The following is a 16,226-nucleotide window of genomic DNA, read 5'->3' as shown; positions in this document are numbered from 1 at the left end:
AACATAGTGAGACCCTATCTCTACAAATTTTTAATTAGCTGGGCATGGTTGTACATGCCAGTAGTTCAAGCTACTGGTGGGGAGGAGGTGAGGTGGGAGGATTATTTTAGCCCAGAGGCTGAGGCTACAATGAGCCATGATTGTGCCACTGCACTCCAGCCTGGGTAACAGAACAAGACCCTGTCTCAGAAAAAGAACAACAACAAAAAAACATGGACAGCAATTACATCATGAAGAGGCTTCTGTGCCCTCCAACCACCTGCATTCCTGTTTTATTGATGTTCTAGGCTAAATATTACACAGGTTAGAATTTGGCATTAAGGAGATAGAGAATCCCAGAAAAATTTTAAAGCTACTCTTACCCCAAAGAAAAGGTTTTGAACACTATATCTGATAACTTTCTCTTAAATTTTTAATATCACAATTGATATGGTTTGTATTTCTGTCCTTGCCCAAATCTCATGTCAAATTGTAATCCCCAATGTTGGAGGAGGGGACTGGTGGGAGGTGATTGGGTTATGAGGGCGGATTTCCCCCTTGCTATTCTTCTTATTAAACCTGGTTGTTTAAAAGTGTGTAGACCTCCCCAAGCTCTCTTCCTCCAGCTCTAGCTATATAAGACGTGCCTGCTTCCCCTTCACCTTCCACCAAGACTGTAAGTTTCCTGAGGCCTCCCCGGCTTCCTGCATGCTTCCTGTGCAGCCTGCAGAACTGTAAGTCAATTAAACCTCTTTTCTTTATAAATTACCCAGTCTCAGGTAGTTCTTCACAGCAATGTGAGAACAGACTAACAACAACCAACTTATGGCTTTAACACAAAAAAATAGGTAAGTTCAAAATTAACATATTACCACATCCAACTTCTTTATTCTTGAGAAAACAAAAAAGTCCAAAATCAAAGGAAAGCACCCGTTTTTAGTTAAACCCTCATATCTTTCTCAGGGCTCACTGCAGTCTGGCCATATCTCAAGCAGGTCTGTCCAATGGCTTGGAACATAGACTTTTGCAGTGAAACTTTAAAAACATTACTTGAATTAGGATTACACAAAAAAAACAATTCTAAGTGAGCACAACTATCGCTGAGACCCTGAAATTTCAGGAAATAAACATGGTTCAAAACTCAAACTGTTCATCAAAATAATTACGCAGGTCAGCCACCACTGCAGAACCATCACTGCTCAGAGGAATTGAGTCAGCAATGACCGATCTCATCATCTCTTCATTAGCACATAAGCGGTTCAACTTGGGATACGCAAGGAGTCTCTGCAGAGGTACGAAAAATTTATCTCCAACACAGAAGGGTGTGGGAGAGTTCTCTATCTTGGCCTTCTCAACCTCTGTGAAGACTGGTCCAAAGCATGGGACAGGGGCCTTTGAGCCACCAATGTCTTTGGGCTTATCACCCTGTTCCCCAGCCTGTTCTTTCCGCCTTGGCAGGTGGCTCACTCTTAAGCTTTCCACTTGTTGGGACACCTCATTAACCAACACAAGTTTAAAGAACCTTTCCTGCTGTAAGCTTGGGTATGAGGTGGTAAAAACCTGAAGGGAAAAAACAAAACACTTACAAGTGTATAATAATATAAACATACATAAATTTTCAAAGCCATCAATATTTTTTGCCATGTAAGAATAAATGTACATATTGAATATATGTCAGATCCTACTAATCGTAAATGCCTCAGTTATAATGGGAATCAAATCATTGACACATAGAAATTAACTATCTGATTTGCTTTCTAATGCTAATGCCCAATGTCTCCCAGCCAGGTTTCTACCAAGTCACATGAACCCAGTATTTCTACTTGATATTACAGGGGCAAGGGCAAAAAAAATGAAAAATGGTTCAGTTAAAAGGGAAAATGTGGGTAAGTGCAGTGGCTCACACCTGTAATCTCAACATTTTAGGAAGATGGGGCAGGAGGATTGCTTGAGGATGGAAGTTCAAGACCAGCCTGGGCAACATAGTGAGACCCTGTCTCTACGGAAAAAAAAACAAAAAACAAAACAAAAAAAAGCTGAGCATGGTGGTGCACGCCTGTCATCCTAGCTACTTAGGAGGCTCAAGTGGGAAGATCGTTTGTGCCCAGGAATTCAAGGTTACAGTGAGCCATGATTGTGCCGGTGCACTCCAGCCTGGGTGACAGAACAAGACCCTGTCCCTAATTAAATAAATTTTTTAAAGAGGGGGAGGAAGTGTTTCTTCTTCTTCTCTCTTTAAACCAAAAGGGTCTGAGAAGTTTGTAGGCTCAAAGAGTAATGTCCTAAGCCAAGCTGGGGAGAAACTGCTGCTGGCTTTCCTTTTTACTACTGATAATCCTAACAGATTACAAAAAGAGGTTGCTCAACTATTGCTTTCAAGTATTCTGGGTGTTTTTTTGTAGAGATGGAGATCTCACTATGTTGTCCAGGCTGCACTCAAACTCCTGGGTTCAAGCAATCTTTCTACCTTGGCCTCCCAACATGCTAGGATCACAGGTGTGAGCCACTGTACCCAGCTACTTTGAAGTATTCTAAGACAACCCCAGCAGATCATTCCCTTTAACATGCCTTGAAACACCAAAAGGCCAGGCAGTCTCAAAGGACACCGTAGGCTAACTCGGACAGTAGTCATGGGGCCTTGAAGAATTCTCCTAGAGTGAACCACAAAGCAAGGTCATTTACACTCATCTCTACTTTGGGGATTCTTACTCCCCAAAAAAGTTCACCATCCTAATGTATCTTTAGCCCTGATAGCTATCTCACAAAGAATACTCACAGCTTTATAAACATGCTGATCATGCTGCTCTGAAAGACATGATTCTGTTGCCTTTCCTCCATTTTTCCGGAAGATTCCTATCTGGGTACAGTATCCAACATTCTCAGCTCCAGCTGGTGGTTCCCCGACACCAGTAAACTCCACAGAGTAATCATAGCGATTTGCCACATATAAAGCCCTGAAACCAAAACGAGGACAGCAATCATTTTTCTAAATGTAGAGCTACTGTTAAATAAGGAACCATTTCTGGTCAGCAGTAAAAGAGAACATGAAAAATACAATGAACATAAATACTTCTAAGTTACAAATTCCTAACCACCAGTGTATTTATTTCTAAGAGAAGTCAAGGCAAGGATATAGTGTCAGTTTCCAATTTACCCTAAGAATATGGAAGAGGAAAGGAACATTATGGGCAGGGTGTAGGGGTGGACAAGGAGGCCACAAGTGCTCAACCCAACTACCCATTTGGGTTTGCAGTTACACCAGAAAACATGACTAAGCCTCAGGAGATATCCCGGGGAGGGGCATGAGGCTCATTCTCACTGTCCCAAACCTTCCCTCTGTTTTGTTCCTCATCTCCATGCCAGTACTACAGATGCCTTCACATAAAAGGTGCCCAGTAACCACACCCCCTTTCCACACCTGCCCAAATGCAATGGTTCCTTTGTGATCTTATTACATACTAAGTCACACATTGGAATCAATTTTATTGGAAGAAAGTACAAAACAATTTAGGTAATGTATGTATATCAATATTTATTTCCTAAGATTTTAAACTCCAACAGGATCCCAAATAAACAAAAACTCTTCTGAACTTACCAGGTCTGAAACTCCATTCTGGTCCACTCAAATTTATGATCTGAATCTCTTAAGGTCACTGATGGAAACAGGGGATTGAATTCAGAGTTTGGTGTGCTGATGACAATCATGGATGGAGACAGGTACCCAAATACCACTTCAGGAAATCTGGCCAGATCACCTGAATCCAAATGTTCTATTCTAAAATGGTTAATGAGAAAGACATAATAAAATCTAGCTTCACTTGCACCTATTTTTCTAATTGATTTATCAAAAACAATTTCCATTTGTATATCGATTTCTCCCTTCTTTGAATATGTAATAATGCTTATATGACCTAAGAACAATTATTCGGGCCAGGCACAGTGGCTCACGCCTGTAATCCCAACACTTTGGGAGGCCAAGGTGGATGGATCACCCAAGGTCAAGAGTTAAAGACCAGCCCGGCCAACATGATGAAACCTTGTCTCTACTAAAAATACAAAATTTTGCTGGGTGTGGTGGTGCACGCCTGTAATCCCAGCTACTCGGGAGGCTGAGGTGGGAGAATCACTTGAACCCAGGAGGCAGAGGTTGCAGCAAGCCAAGATTGCACCATTGCTCTCCAGCCTGGGTGACAAGCAAAACTCAGTCAAGAAAGATAGAAGAAAAAGAAAGAAGAAAGGAAGGAAAGAAAGAAAGAGAGAGAAAGAGAGACAGAGAGACAGAAAGAAAGAGAAAGAGAGAGAAGAGAGGGGAGGGGAGGGGAGGGGGAAAAAGAACAATTATTCATATATTCTCATCCTTTCCTACCCCCCAACTCCATCTATGATGCTCCCTTATCCAACCAAGGTCCTTTGCTGTGCTCTATGGCCTCATTATCAGTACCTCTAAAAAAAAGTCTCTGAGGTTATACCTCCCTGATATAATGCATCAAGGAGGACAAAATCACTTCTATGATATTCTTGTCAAAAATGCATGCCCTGAATCTGATAATGAGGAGACACTCAGATAGAGCGACATTCTAGAAAATAGCACATATTCTTCAGAAATATCAAGGGCAAATAGGACCAGGCAGAAAGGCTGCACAGACCTGCTTCAGATTAAAGGAGCCCAGGCAAACATGACAAATGCATTGGGTGATCTTGGGCCATTTTAAATTATAGCTAAATTTTAAAATATCTATAGAAAGACATTACTGGAACAAATGATGAATGCTGAATGTGGACTTAGATTAGGTAATCGTACTGTATCAATGTTCAATTTCCTGATAGAGTTACATGGTTATGGTAAGAAGTCTTTGTTCTTAGAATATATATACCAAGGTATCTAGGGTAACAGGACACAGTGTATCCAACCTACTCTGAGATGGTTCAGATAAAAAATACACGCAGAAAATTATATTTAGGGAAAAAGACAAAGTAAATAGGATCAAATATAAATAAGTGGTAAATCTAGGTAAAGAACAGATGAGAATTCCTTGGACCATTCCTGCAACTTCTGTAAATCTGCAATTATATAACAATTAAATGTTACCAAAACCGGGTCTGACAAAGTCTTGCTGCCATCCCATCTAAGTCAGTGTGTCCTAAGGAAACTAGACATTGACAAAAATGCTTCACACAGGCCTGAGCTTCTATGCAATTCACAAGAAAATTATAAGCCAGCCAGGCACAGTGGCTCACGCCTGTAATCCCAGCACTTTGGGAGGCCGAGGTGGGCAGATTACGAGGTCAGGGGTTCAAGACCAGCCTGGCCAACAGGGTGAAACCCCATCTCTACTAAAAATACAAAAAATTAGCCAGGTGTGGTGGCAGGCACCTGTAATCCCAGCTGCTCGGGAGGCTGAGGCAAAAGAATTGCTTGAACCCAGGAGGCAGAGGTTGCAGTGAGCCGAGATCGCGCCATTGCACTCCAGCCCAGGCAACAGTGTTTCTATGCCTGACTTATTTCACTTAATGCCCTCCAGGTTCATCCATGACAATTTCATTCCTTTTTAAGGGCTGAATAGTATTCCATTATGCATATACATCACTTTTTTTTTTTTTTTTGTGAGACGGAGTTTTGCTCGTTGCCCAGGCTGGAGTGCAATGGTGTGATCTTGGCTCACTGCAACCTCTGCCTCCAAGGTTCAAGTGATTCTCCTGCCTCAGCCTCCCAAGTAGCTGGGATTACAGGGGCCCATCATCACGCCCAGCTAATTTTTTTGTATTTTCACTAGAGATGGGGTTTCACCATGTTGGCCAGGCTGGTCTTGAACTCCTGACCTCAGGTGATCCACCTGCCTCGGCCTCCCAAAGTGCTGGGATTACAGGCGTGAGCCACCATGCCCAGCCTAAATACCACACTTTCTTTATCCATTCATCTACTGACGGACATTTAGGTAGATTCCGTATCCTGGCTACTGTGCTGTTAATAAACATTGGGGTGCACATCTCTCTTCAATATAACTGATTTCTTTCCTTTGGATAAATACTCAGTAGTGGGATTGCTAGATCACATGGCAGTTCTATTTTCAGCTTTTTGAAAAACCTCCACACTGTTTTCAATAACGGCTGTACTAATTTACATTCACACCAGTTTATATGAGTTCCCTTTCTCTGCATCCTTGCCAGCATTTACTGTCTTTTTAATAACAGCCATTCTAAATGGGGTGAGATATCTCACTGTGGTTGAGTTGCATTTCCCTAATGACTAGTGATGTTGAGCATTTTTTCATCTACTTGTTAACCATCTGTATGTCTTTTGAGAAATATCTGTTCAGGTCCTTTGCCCACTTTTTATTTGGGGTTTTTTTGCTGTTGAGATTCTTGTATATTCTAGATATTAATCCCTTGATGAATACTTTGCAAGTATTCTCTCCCATTCTATAGATTCTGTTCACTCTATTCTTTGCTGTGCAGAAACCTTTCAGTTTCATATATTCCCATTTGTGTATTTCTGTTTGTAGCCTGTGCTTTTGTAGTCTTACTCAAAATATTTGCCTAGACTAATGTCCTGAAGCATTTCCTGTTTTCTTCCAGTACTTTCATAGTTTTAGGTCTGCAATTAACTCGTTAATCCATCTTGAGTTGATGCTTGTATACAGTGAGAGATAGGAGTCTAATTTCATTCTGCATATGGATATGCAGTTTTCCCAGTACCATTTATTGAGGAGGGTGTCCTTTTGCCAATGTATGTTCTTGGTGTCTTTGTTGAAATCAGTTGGCTGTAAATGCATGGATTTATTTCTGGGTTCTCTCTATTCTGTTCCATTGGTCTATGTCTCTGTTTTTATACCAGAACCACGATGTTTTTATTACTACTGCTTTGTAGTACATTTTCAAGTCAAGTAGTGTGAGGTCTCCAACTTTTAAACTGAATTTTTTAGTAGAGGCAAAAGGCCATGTGTATACCCTTAATTGATTCAGGAAAAAAAAATAACTCTAAAGGGAGATGGAGGAGGGGTGAACAGGAGAGGGAGGGTGCAATGTACAAATGATTTAAAAAGTGAGGTGTTAACATCTGGATAAAGGGGGGTATAGGTATTCTTGGTACTATGTATTTGTGGCAATTTATCTGTATACTTGAAATTTCTAAGTAAAATGTTGGAAAAGCAGAGTAAAAAGATATTCCCAACCAATGAGCAGTTTTCCTTACAATAATCAAGACCTATTACATTTAGGACACTAAGATCACTGAGACTTATTCAGGCTTTTCAAATGAACAGTTATACAGTGTATCAGTTTAAAACTTACAATTCAATACACGTTATCAAGTCAAATCCAAGCAAACGAGAGTCTCTCTCCACAACGGAGCCATGATACAATGTGATGGTCAAATTCAGATCCCGAGGTTTCAGAAAATCCCCCAGGAAAGGAGCTAACGAATCCCTGCAAAATAATTATTGAAGAAACTTTCTGAACATTATCTATTTAAAAATTCTCACCAGCAACAGAACTCAGATCCTCTGATAATTATCTTCTACCTTATTGATATAAGTCTGACACAGCCTGTTTTCCTTGTCTTGATATATTAAAGACCAGGTCATGGGGAAACTTCCTCTCACAGTGGGAAGTTACTGGCCAATGAAAAAAAGACTTTGAATATTTAATATTGTTATATTGTTTTCATTTGTAATACTTTTGATTTTCCAGCTTACTTTGATTCAGTGATTTTGAGATTTTTGTTCTTTAGAAAAAGAATATTCTTGAAGCAATCTGTGGAAATCTAATGTATATATACTATATATACAAGAGATAGGAGAAATGCTATGGTTCAAAATGCAGGCGGTGGCCTGGAGCCTTGGCCTCAGTGTTCTGGGGCATTTTAAATCCTCTGCTATAAATTATCATAGTGTCCAGCATTAAAGTGATGAGATTTTGCTATCTGAATTTTAATTTGCAATGCTTTGATTATTATAATCATTTAATTGAGGCTATTCTTTAAGTTGGTAGCAATAAAATGCAGGTATGTTTAGTGTTATGGCAAAGCCTGATTATTCACTGAGTTGAAGATCCCTAATGGCCCCAATCTTTTAAAACAAATATAAAATCAGCACTTTCTCTAAACTCAATAATGCCATTAGTTTTAGATTAACGCATAATTCTTTCAGAAACTAAGTATTACCCTCTCCATCGTAATTTATCCTCATTAATATCTACTCCAACAAGCAATTCAATGCATGGATTGACTTTTAGCAGCCTTAAGAGTGAAGTATCACCACATCCCAGGTCTGCAACCTGTAGATGAGACAGAATGTTATTTCAAAGACATTTATAGCAAGAGAAGTATGATCAAAAACTTTTTTTTGAGGAGGAGAGTGTGGAGTATATATCAGTAATAAAATAATGAAAGTATTATATGGAACGATCTTTTTGGCAGAAGATTCTACACACACACACACACACACACACACACACACACACACACACACACACAAACCTGAAACTTTATAAGCCCATAGGCAAATTTCTATTTGATCACAGTAAAATAGAAAGGTCCATTCCTATTCCAGAACAACTGTTATTGTCTATATTGAACTAATGAGAAACAATTACGTACACACAGTTTTCCCATTCAGAATCAGAATTTGGAGTCAAATATTCTCAGCATATTTCAGCAAACAAAGCTTTCTAAAACTTAGCTTTCACCCCTCACACATTTATTTGATTAAACAATTACCTCAAACCATCTGAAATTCCATACTGAACTCTGAGCTGCCAAAAAGCCAATTTTAGATGCTTTACCTGAATACACATGCCTAGATGGCTACAAAGATATAAACTAATACCTACGCCTTTATGTCCAAGTGTAGAAAGAATAGTGGTGGAGTTAAGGGAAACCTTCACACACAGGAATCTTCACTGAGTCTTCAACAGCAAGCAGAAAAAGAAAGCTTTCATCTAGAAATTCACCTTACCCGCATCTAATTCACATCCAATCCATCAGTATAGTAACCAGGTATGGATGGATGGATGTAGATTATATGCAATTATGACTTTACTCTGAAGTTAACCGAGTAGGTTCACTATGATCTAATTTTCTTTTTGAGACGGGCTCTTTCTCTGTTGCCCAGGCTGGAATGCAGGTGATAACAGCTCACTGCAGCCTCAACCTCCTGGGCTCAAGGGATCCTCCCACCTCAGCCTCCTGGGTAGCTGGGACTATAGGCACGCACCACCATGCCCAGCTAATTTTATTTTTTGTAGACACAGGGTCTCACTATGGTGCCAGGCTGGTCTCAAGCTAGCCACCTGGCTCAGCCTCCCAAAGTGCCGGAATTACAGGTGTAAACCATCGCACCCGGCCCATTATCATCTAATTTTAAAAGAACCACAATACCTGTGGCTACAATACCAGTTTGCCTGATATTCTAACTAAATGCTCTAGAAATACGGTACCTACAAGATCACATCCAACTACAAAATCTTAAGATTTTCTTCACATTTGAACCTGACAATGCTGAATTCTGTCTGAGCCCTGTGTTTCTGGCATCTGCTAAAGGAATCCACCTGTGCTTTGTGTTCCAGGAAAGGGCTCACTGCAAAAAACCACCCTCCTCCATAAAACTTAGATAAGATTCCTTGCGTTTCCATTCTTTGCCTCAAATGATTATCATGAATACTTGTCCCCACTGATCAATGGGAAGAAAATTCCTTTTTTAACCATACTTTATTCAAACTTTACTTCTTCCCCCAGGGCCCTGCACTGTAGCCTGAGGAAACAGCCCCCTCCTTAAGGCTCCCCATTCTACTGTCCTTTCAAACCACCCTTTCATCCCACCTCCCTAGTTTCTAGCTTTGTTCACTTCTCCAGTAAAAGAAAAACCCCTTTTGCTTAACTCTTGAGACACTTGCAGATCTTGTGGTTACGGCATTCTCCCTATTGCAATAACCCCTGTGAAAAGTCTCTCCATACTAATCCATTTGACAAAACACCTCATATGACTAGCCTACTAGTCTTAATAATTAAATGTTTGGAAAGAGAAATACCTACCTTCTTAGGCTCATGTTGATCCACTAAATTTTTAACGAACTGGTACCGCTGTCTGTATAGTGGAGGTTTAAACTGAATTGCCGTCTCCCTGGGAACTTCTTCAAAATTACCGTCAACCACACTACTGCACTGAAGTTCACAAACAAAAAAAGACAGGTTCTAAATCATGCATGACTTCAGAAATTAAATAAGGGGCAAAAAAAAAAAAACAAACTTTATTTCCCCCAATCACTTTGAAAAACACACTGGCCTTCACATACCCTTTGTCCTAAAATCATTAGGTAGCACTGCATTTCCTCCACAGTTCATGTAGGCATCCTCTCATGCCTTTTAACAAGTGAGAATCTAGCTGTATGCTCCCTATAGCTTAGTTTCAGCTGAAGGGAACATTACTAATGAATGTATTCAATGAAAACAATTAGACGACTCCTAACCATAAGGGACCTTTTGTGGAGTGAGTCGCCAAAGCCTGTGGTCCAAGTAGGCAGGAGGCTGGAAAATATTTATAATGACTGATTATATATATATATATATATATATATATACACACACACACACACACACACACACACACATATGTACACACACTTATATACACACACACACATATATATATATACACACACATATATATTTATATATTTTTTTCCCCCAAGACGGAGTCTTGCTCTGTCACCCAGGCTGGAGTGCAGTGGCGCGATCTCAGCTCACTGCAACCTCCGCCTCCCTCAATTCAAGCAATTCTCCTGCCTCAGCCTCCCGAGTAGCTGAGATTACATTACAGGCATGCGCCACCATGCCTGGCTAATTTTTGTATTTAGTAGTGACGGGTTTCACCATGTTGGCCAGGCTCTTCTTGAACTCCTGACCTCGTGATCCACCCACCTCGGCCTCCCAAAGTGCTGGGATTACAGGTGTAAGCCATCACACCCAGCCAACACTCTTTTTAAGAGAGAGAGAGGATCTCACTATGTCGCCCAGGCTGGTTTAAAATTCCTGGGCTCAAGCAATCCTCTGGCCTCGGCCTCCTGAGTAGTTGGGCATCTGTAGGAACATTCCAACACACCAGCAAAAGACTCTCTCACTGACCAAACTTCAGTCAGGTTCCTCTGAGCCATCTTCTTGAATAGACCTCAACCCTGGCCCAATCCTATCTTTGGGCTGCCTAGCCCAGTTTTACTAAGAATACTTCTAAGTCAGTTTAGACAGAATCTTCTACCCCTGATATCTGATCACCCTATCTGGTCAAATTCTTCATCTTTGCAATGTTCTTATTGCAACAGTCCTCAATAAAGTCAGACTAATTTTTTCTCTAACATGACCCCAAGAAAAAACAGAATTTATAAGATTAATCTGTAATAGCTGTTACTATTCCCATACAGCAGTATTATCAAAGTAGTCCAAAGGGTATTTGATATCTGATGTAGCACTGTCCAATAGATAAAATACAAGTAGGCAACTTTCTTGTAGCCCAAGAATTGGAATTATAATTGGAATTAGAATATTTAACCCAATATATCGAAAATATAATTTTTACATAAAATCAATATAAGAGATTTTAGATTCTTGTTTTTCACATTGTCTTCAAAATCCAGTGTGCTACATATTTTGTACTTCTGCGTCTCAGTTCCAAAACTTTCATCAGAAATACTTGTCTGTATTGGATTTTAAAACTTTACATTTAAAATATACATGCACATACCCAAGTTATTCCAAACATACTTTTTTCCAATAATGTAATCAAATATCCAATTTTAAACTTAAAATTAAAAATGAAGTTATGAGCCCAGGTGGTCAGTGTTGCAGTTAACCGTGACTGGGCCAGTGCATTCCAGCCTGGGCAACAGAGCAAGACCCTGTCTTAAAAAAAAAATTAAAGTTCGGTTCCTCAATTCCACTAGCCACATTTCAAGTGCCCACTTGCCATGTGTAGCTACTGGACAGCAGGGAGCTACACCCTAAGTACTCCCAATGTGGTTTCCAAACCAGTGGCATCTTCACCTAGAAACTTTAGAAACACAAAAGCTTGGGCCTCACCCTAGACCTCCTTAAACAGAATCTGCAACTTAACAAAATCCCCAGGTGATCCATATACACGACCACATTAGGGAACACTAGAGTGTTTTTAAAATAGATTTTGCTACTTTAACATCTAGTGATAAAAGTAAAAACATTTATTTTACTTACATACACCAAATGTGACTCTTTCATCTATGTACACCCTTGTTTACCTCAACCAACACCCCAGGAAATGCTAGGACCTAAATGTGATCAATTTTGTTTGCAATTATCTCACAATACATCCAGGTGATAATTCTTAAGAGTCAAATACGCAGCTAAGAAGGGTGGCATTACCTGTAGATTATTTTCTTCCATTTTGTTTCCAAGTTTTGTTGAAACAAAAATGAAGATTTATCCTTCAAGCTCTATTTGAGAGAATCAGCACTGACTCAGCTGTAATAAATACAAAACCGTTTTTGTAAAGCGATGCCTGAAAGAAATAGCTGCCTAGTTCAGTAGGGAAGAACGAAAGCCTCTTTCTTACTCCTTACTACAGTATATAATTTAAATAGAACGCTTAAAAGTAAATAATGAATTCACCTCTGGGTACTCAAAAAAAAAAAAAAAACACACGAAAGCAGGACTCGAACAGATATTTATACACCGAAGTTCATAGCATTATTCACAATAGCCAATCTGTGGATTAAATGTGGACTACCATTTAATCCACAGAATGTATCCAGTATTTTTTCAGACATTCGCAAACAGGCTCAGAAAGCGTAACTTTTCACTAGGTCAAACCCTACTAAGAGCGAAAACAGCCATCCTTTCCCTTTACTATCATGAATAGTTCAATTAGATACAAACGGAGCAATCTTAGGAGTTCTGCCCACTTCATTGCTAAGACCCTCAACTTCAAATTTTTTCAAAAATTTTTCCACACATCGTCAAAATGAAATTTCGAGGGGGAAAAATGTCCTTGATAAACTAGAGATGCTCCAACATCTATCCAATTCACTCACGAACTTGAATTTAAATTTTAGTTCTCTATTGCACATGTGTCTCCAACAACTAGACTTTAATGTGGAATCTAGGCAACATGTTAGTCACCAACTTGTATTAAGAAACCCTGCTCACTGAAACCAACGCTTCTGTCTTTGTACGGGCCGTCGCTTCCATCATCTTGCGGTAAGCAGCATGCCCAACCGAAAAAACAAAGCTCGTCGCGGAGCCGCCAGCGTCCTCAACTCGGCGCCGCCCTGACGCCCGCGCACGCACGGCCTCGCCGCGTGACGCTACCGCCGCGGCTAAGCCGGCGCCCGCACCTGCGCCTCGGCCTCCCCGCGGGGCTCGCCAACCTCGTGAGCTCTCACGGTCGGCCTTTGGCCCCGGAAGCCTCGTGGTGCGCCGAGCTCCGTCCCTCTAGGCTCTCAGCTCCAAGGCGTCGGTTTTGCGTCTCGTAACGGCCGCTGTGGCGCATGCCCAGAAGCCATTTTCAAGGTCCTCTTCCGAACCTTGGCGAGGACCCCTGCGCCTGCCGCGCCGTTGACCCCGCTAGCGTGCGGCTGCCACCCGGCACGGTACGGTAGCTGTTGGCGGAGGCCCCCAACTGCGAGCGCGTCCGCAGACCGCGAGCCGGAAGGCGGCTTGGGCGGCTGTTGGGTTCGTGGCGCCCCCGAGGCGTGGCAAAGGCCTAAAAACGGTCCTGGCCAGCGGAAGGCGGCAAGAGGAACAGCAAGGCTCCACGCGAGGCGGCCGGCGGCTGGAGTCCCAGTCAGCCTCCGCTTTCATCCCAGAGCAGTCCACGGGGGCCTTAAAGGAATGTAGGCTGGGTGAAGTTGGCCCCGTGACACCTGCGTTCAGAAAAACGTTCTTTCCGCTCCCAACGCCCCCTCTCCGCCGCCACCCGACCCCCGAAATAGTTTTCCCCGAGTGTTGTGGATAGAACTGTCGATCTCTTGGAAAAGTTATTGTATCCTGCCATCCTTCCCTCTGGAGACTCTACTTAATATATATAAGTACTTTCTTTCCTGTATATGATGGAAGAGTATTAGGGGGGTGAGGGGAGGGACGAAGCTGCCTTCTTTAGGGAAAAAAGATTGACTTATATTTTAAAAGATGCAAAAGCTGATGTTTTTGCTACTGAATTAATAGCCTATTAATATGCCACAAATGATATATTGGAACTGTATTTTCAAACATTTAACGCCTGCTATATGCAAAGCACTATGCTAACAGCTTAAGGGTAACACAATGATAAATTACACCAATCTTGTTTTTGACATTTTGGGGAGTCTAGTGTCATAGGTAAAGAAGTACATAACTAACAATAAGCTTCAAAAATTAAATTATAAGGCCCGGCACCGTGGCTTCCGCCTGCAGTCCCAGCACTTTGGGGGATCACTTGAGCCCCGGAGTGTGAGACCCCGTCTCTACCAAAAAAAAGAAATTAGCTGGGCATGGTGGTGCCTGCCTGTGGTCCCAACTATTTGGGAGGCTGAGGCCGGAGGATCACTTGAGCCCAGGAATCTGAGCCTGCAGTGAGCTATGATTGCACCACTGCACTCCAGTCTGGACGACAGAACCAGACCATGTCTAAAAAGAAAAAACACTCAATGATAATTTCACATTACAGTTTGAGAGGTTCCTGTTGACTTGGGGAAACTAGTTTTAGCAGACTTCATTAAAGGAGTGTACACCTTACTACAGGATGTAATTTAAAATAGAATGTTTAAATAATAAATTCACTTCTGGGTATATACTCAAAGCAGGAATTCAAACAGGTATTTGTACACCAAAGTTCGTAACAGCATTATTCACAGTAGCCAAAATGTGGAAACAACCCAAATGTCCATTAAAGGATGAATAAACAAAATGTGATATACATACAATGGAATATTCAGCCTTTATTTTTCCAATCAGAGTTTCAGGAAAATCAGCCTTTAAAAGGAGTGAAATTCTGACATTTGCTGCCACATGGATGAATCTTGATGACATTATGCTGAGTGGTATATAATCAGTAACAGAAGGACAAATACTGCATGATTCAATTTATATCAGGTACCTAGAGTAGCCAAATTCATAGAGACAAAGTAGAATGGTGGTTGCTACGGGCTGAGAGGAGGAGGGAATTGAGAGTTGTTTAATGGGTGATGGAGAAGTTTTGTAGATAGGATGGTTGCACTGAATGCCACTGAACTTAAAAATCGTTAAAGTGGTTTTATGTATATTTACCACAGTTTCAAAAATTTTAAGGAAAATATAAAAGCTATTATCTATACAGCATTCCTGGATCTAGGGTTTTTGCCTCCCCTGCTGATTAGCCCATTTATGAACTTGAGCTCCTCATGTCCATTCCCTCTCCAAATTTGCCTATTTCATCATTCTCCTGGCCTCCTACTCTTATTAGAGTCTGAAAAATCATCCTTGGCTCTATCCATTTCTGTCCTTCCCACACTTGGACAATCACCAAATTTTGACCTCTTCAAGCTGTCATCTACCATCTGTTCCTTCCCACAGCTAATAGCTTAGCCTTTGTCATCTCATTTTGTCATTATAACTCATCTTTCCTTCGTACACAAGGTAAGTCCTACTGAGTTATAGACCATGTAACATCTTTTTAGAGTGGATTTTAAGTCAAATAGGCCTTAAATCCAGATTTTACTATTACTGCATAACCTTTGGAAGTTGACATCCTCTCTGAGTGTTAGGGGGTTTTTTTAAGTTAAAAAATGAGAAATGATTACTTATTTGGTAAATGTGTATAGAGTATTTATTATGGATCAAGTACTTGTTTGAATTTAAAAGACAGATAAAGATCCTTTCATAGCTTTTACAGTCCAGCAGGTGTAGGTGTCTGGCACACAATAGGTAATCAAGAGTTATCCTGGGCTGAGTGAGGTGGCTCATGACTGTAATCCCAGCAGTTTGGGAGTCTGAGGCAGGAGGATGGCTTGAGGCTAGGAGTTCAAAACCAGCCTGGGCAAGATAGCGAGACCTGTCTCTACAAAGAAAAAAAACATTATCTAGCCATGCTGGTGGGCGCCTGTACTCCTAGGTACTCAGGAGGCTGAGGCAGGAGGATCACTTGAGCCTGGGAGTTTGAGGCTGCAGTGAGCTGTGATCATGTCACTGCACTCCCTGGGCAACAGAGTGAGACCCTGTCTAAAAAAAAATTAATTTCAAAATTTAAAATATTTTTTAATATTTTAAAACG

The 16,226-nt window shown here is 41.0% G+C and overlaps 1 protein-coding gene across 4 annotated transcripts; it reads right to left on the bottom strand.

Annotated features, from left to right (window-relative positions):
• Nucleotides 1-839: 839 nt before the first annotated feature.
• On the bottom strand, nucleotides 840-16,011 carry HENMT1 (HEN methyltransferase 1). Of its 4 annotated transcripts, none has more exons than XM_019039490.3 (8): nucleotides 13,125-16,011; nucleotides 12,365-12,463; nucleotides 10,010-10,138; nucleotides 8,141-8,253; nucleotides 7,270-7,404; nucleotides 3,575-3,754; nucleotides 2,756-2,933; nucleotides 840-1,539 (listed from the first exon to the last, which is right to left on the bottom strand). In XM_019039490.3, exons 2-8 carry the CDS (start codon nucleotides 12,383-12,385, stop codon nucleotides 1,114-1,116), a joined length of 1,182 nt encoding a protein of 393 aa, XP_018895035.2. In that variant the 5' UTR covers nucleotides 12,386-12,463; nucleotides 13,125-16,011; the 3' UTR covers nucleotides 840-1,113. The 4 variants fall into 4 exon arrangements, with proteins under 4 accessions (XP_018895035.2, XP_004026285.2, XP_018895061.2 ...); XM_004026236.4 differs by having other exon boundaries at nucleotides 13,148-16,011; XM_019039516.3 differs by having other exon boundaries at nucleotides 13,336-16,011.
• Between the last annotated feature and the right edge of the window lie 215 nt (nucleotides 16,012-16,226).

Source organism: Gorilla gorilla, chromosome 1 (assembly GCF_029281585.2).
Source record: "Gorilla gorilla gorilla isolate KB3781 chromosome 1, NHGRI_mGorGor1-v2.1_pri, whole genome shotgun sequence".
Taxonomy (NCBI): domain Eukaryota; kingdom Metazoa; phylum Chordata; class Mammalia; order Primates; family Hominidae; genus Gorilla; species Gorilla gorilla.
Note: the sequence above shows the minus strand (reverse complement) of the source record. Positions and strands in the feature narration are given on the sequence as shown.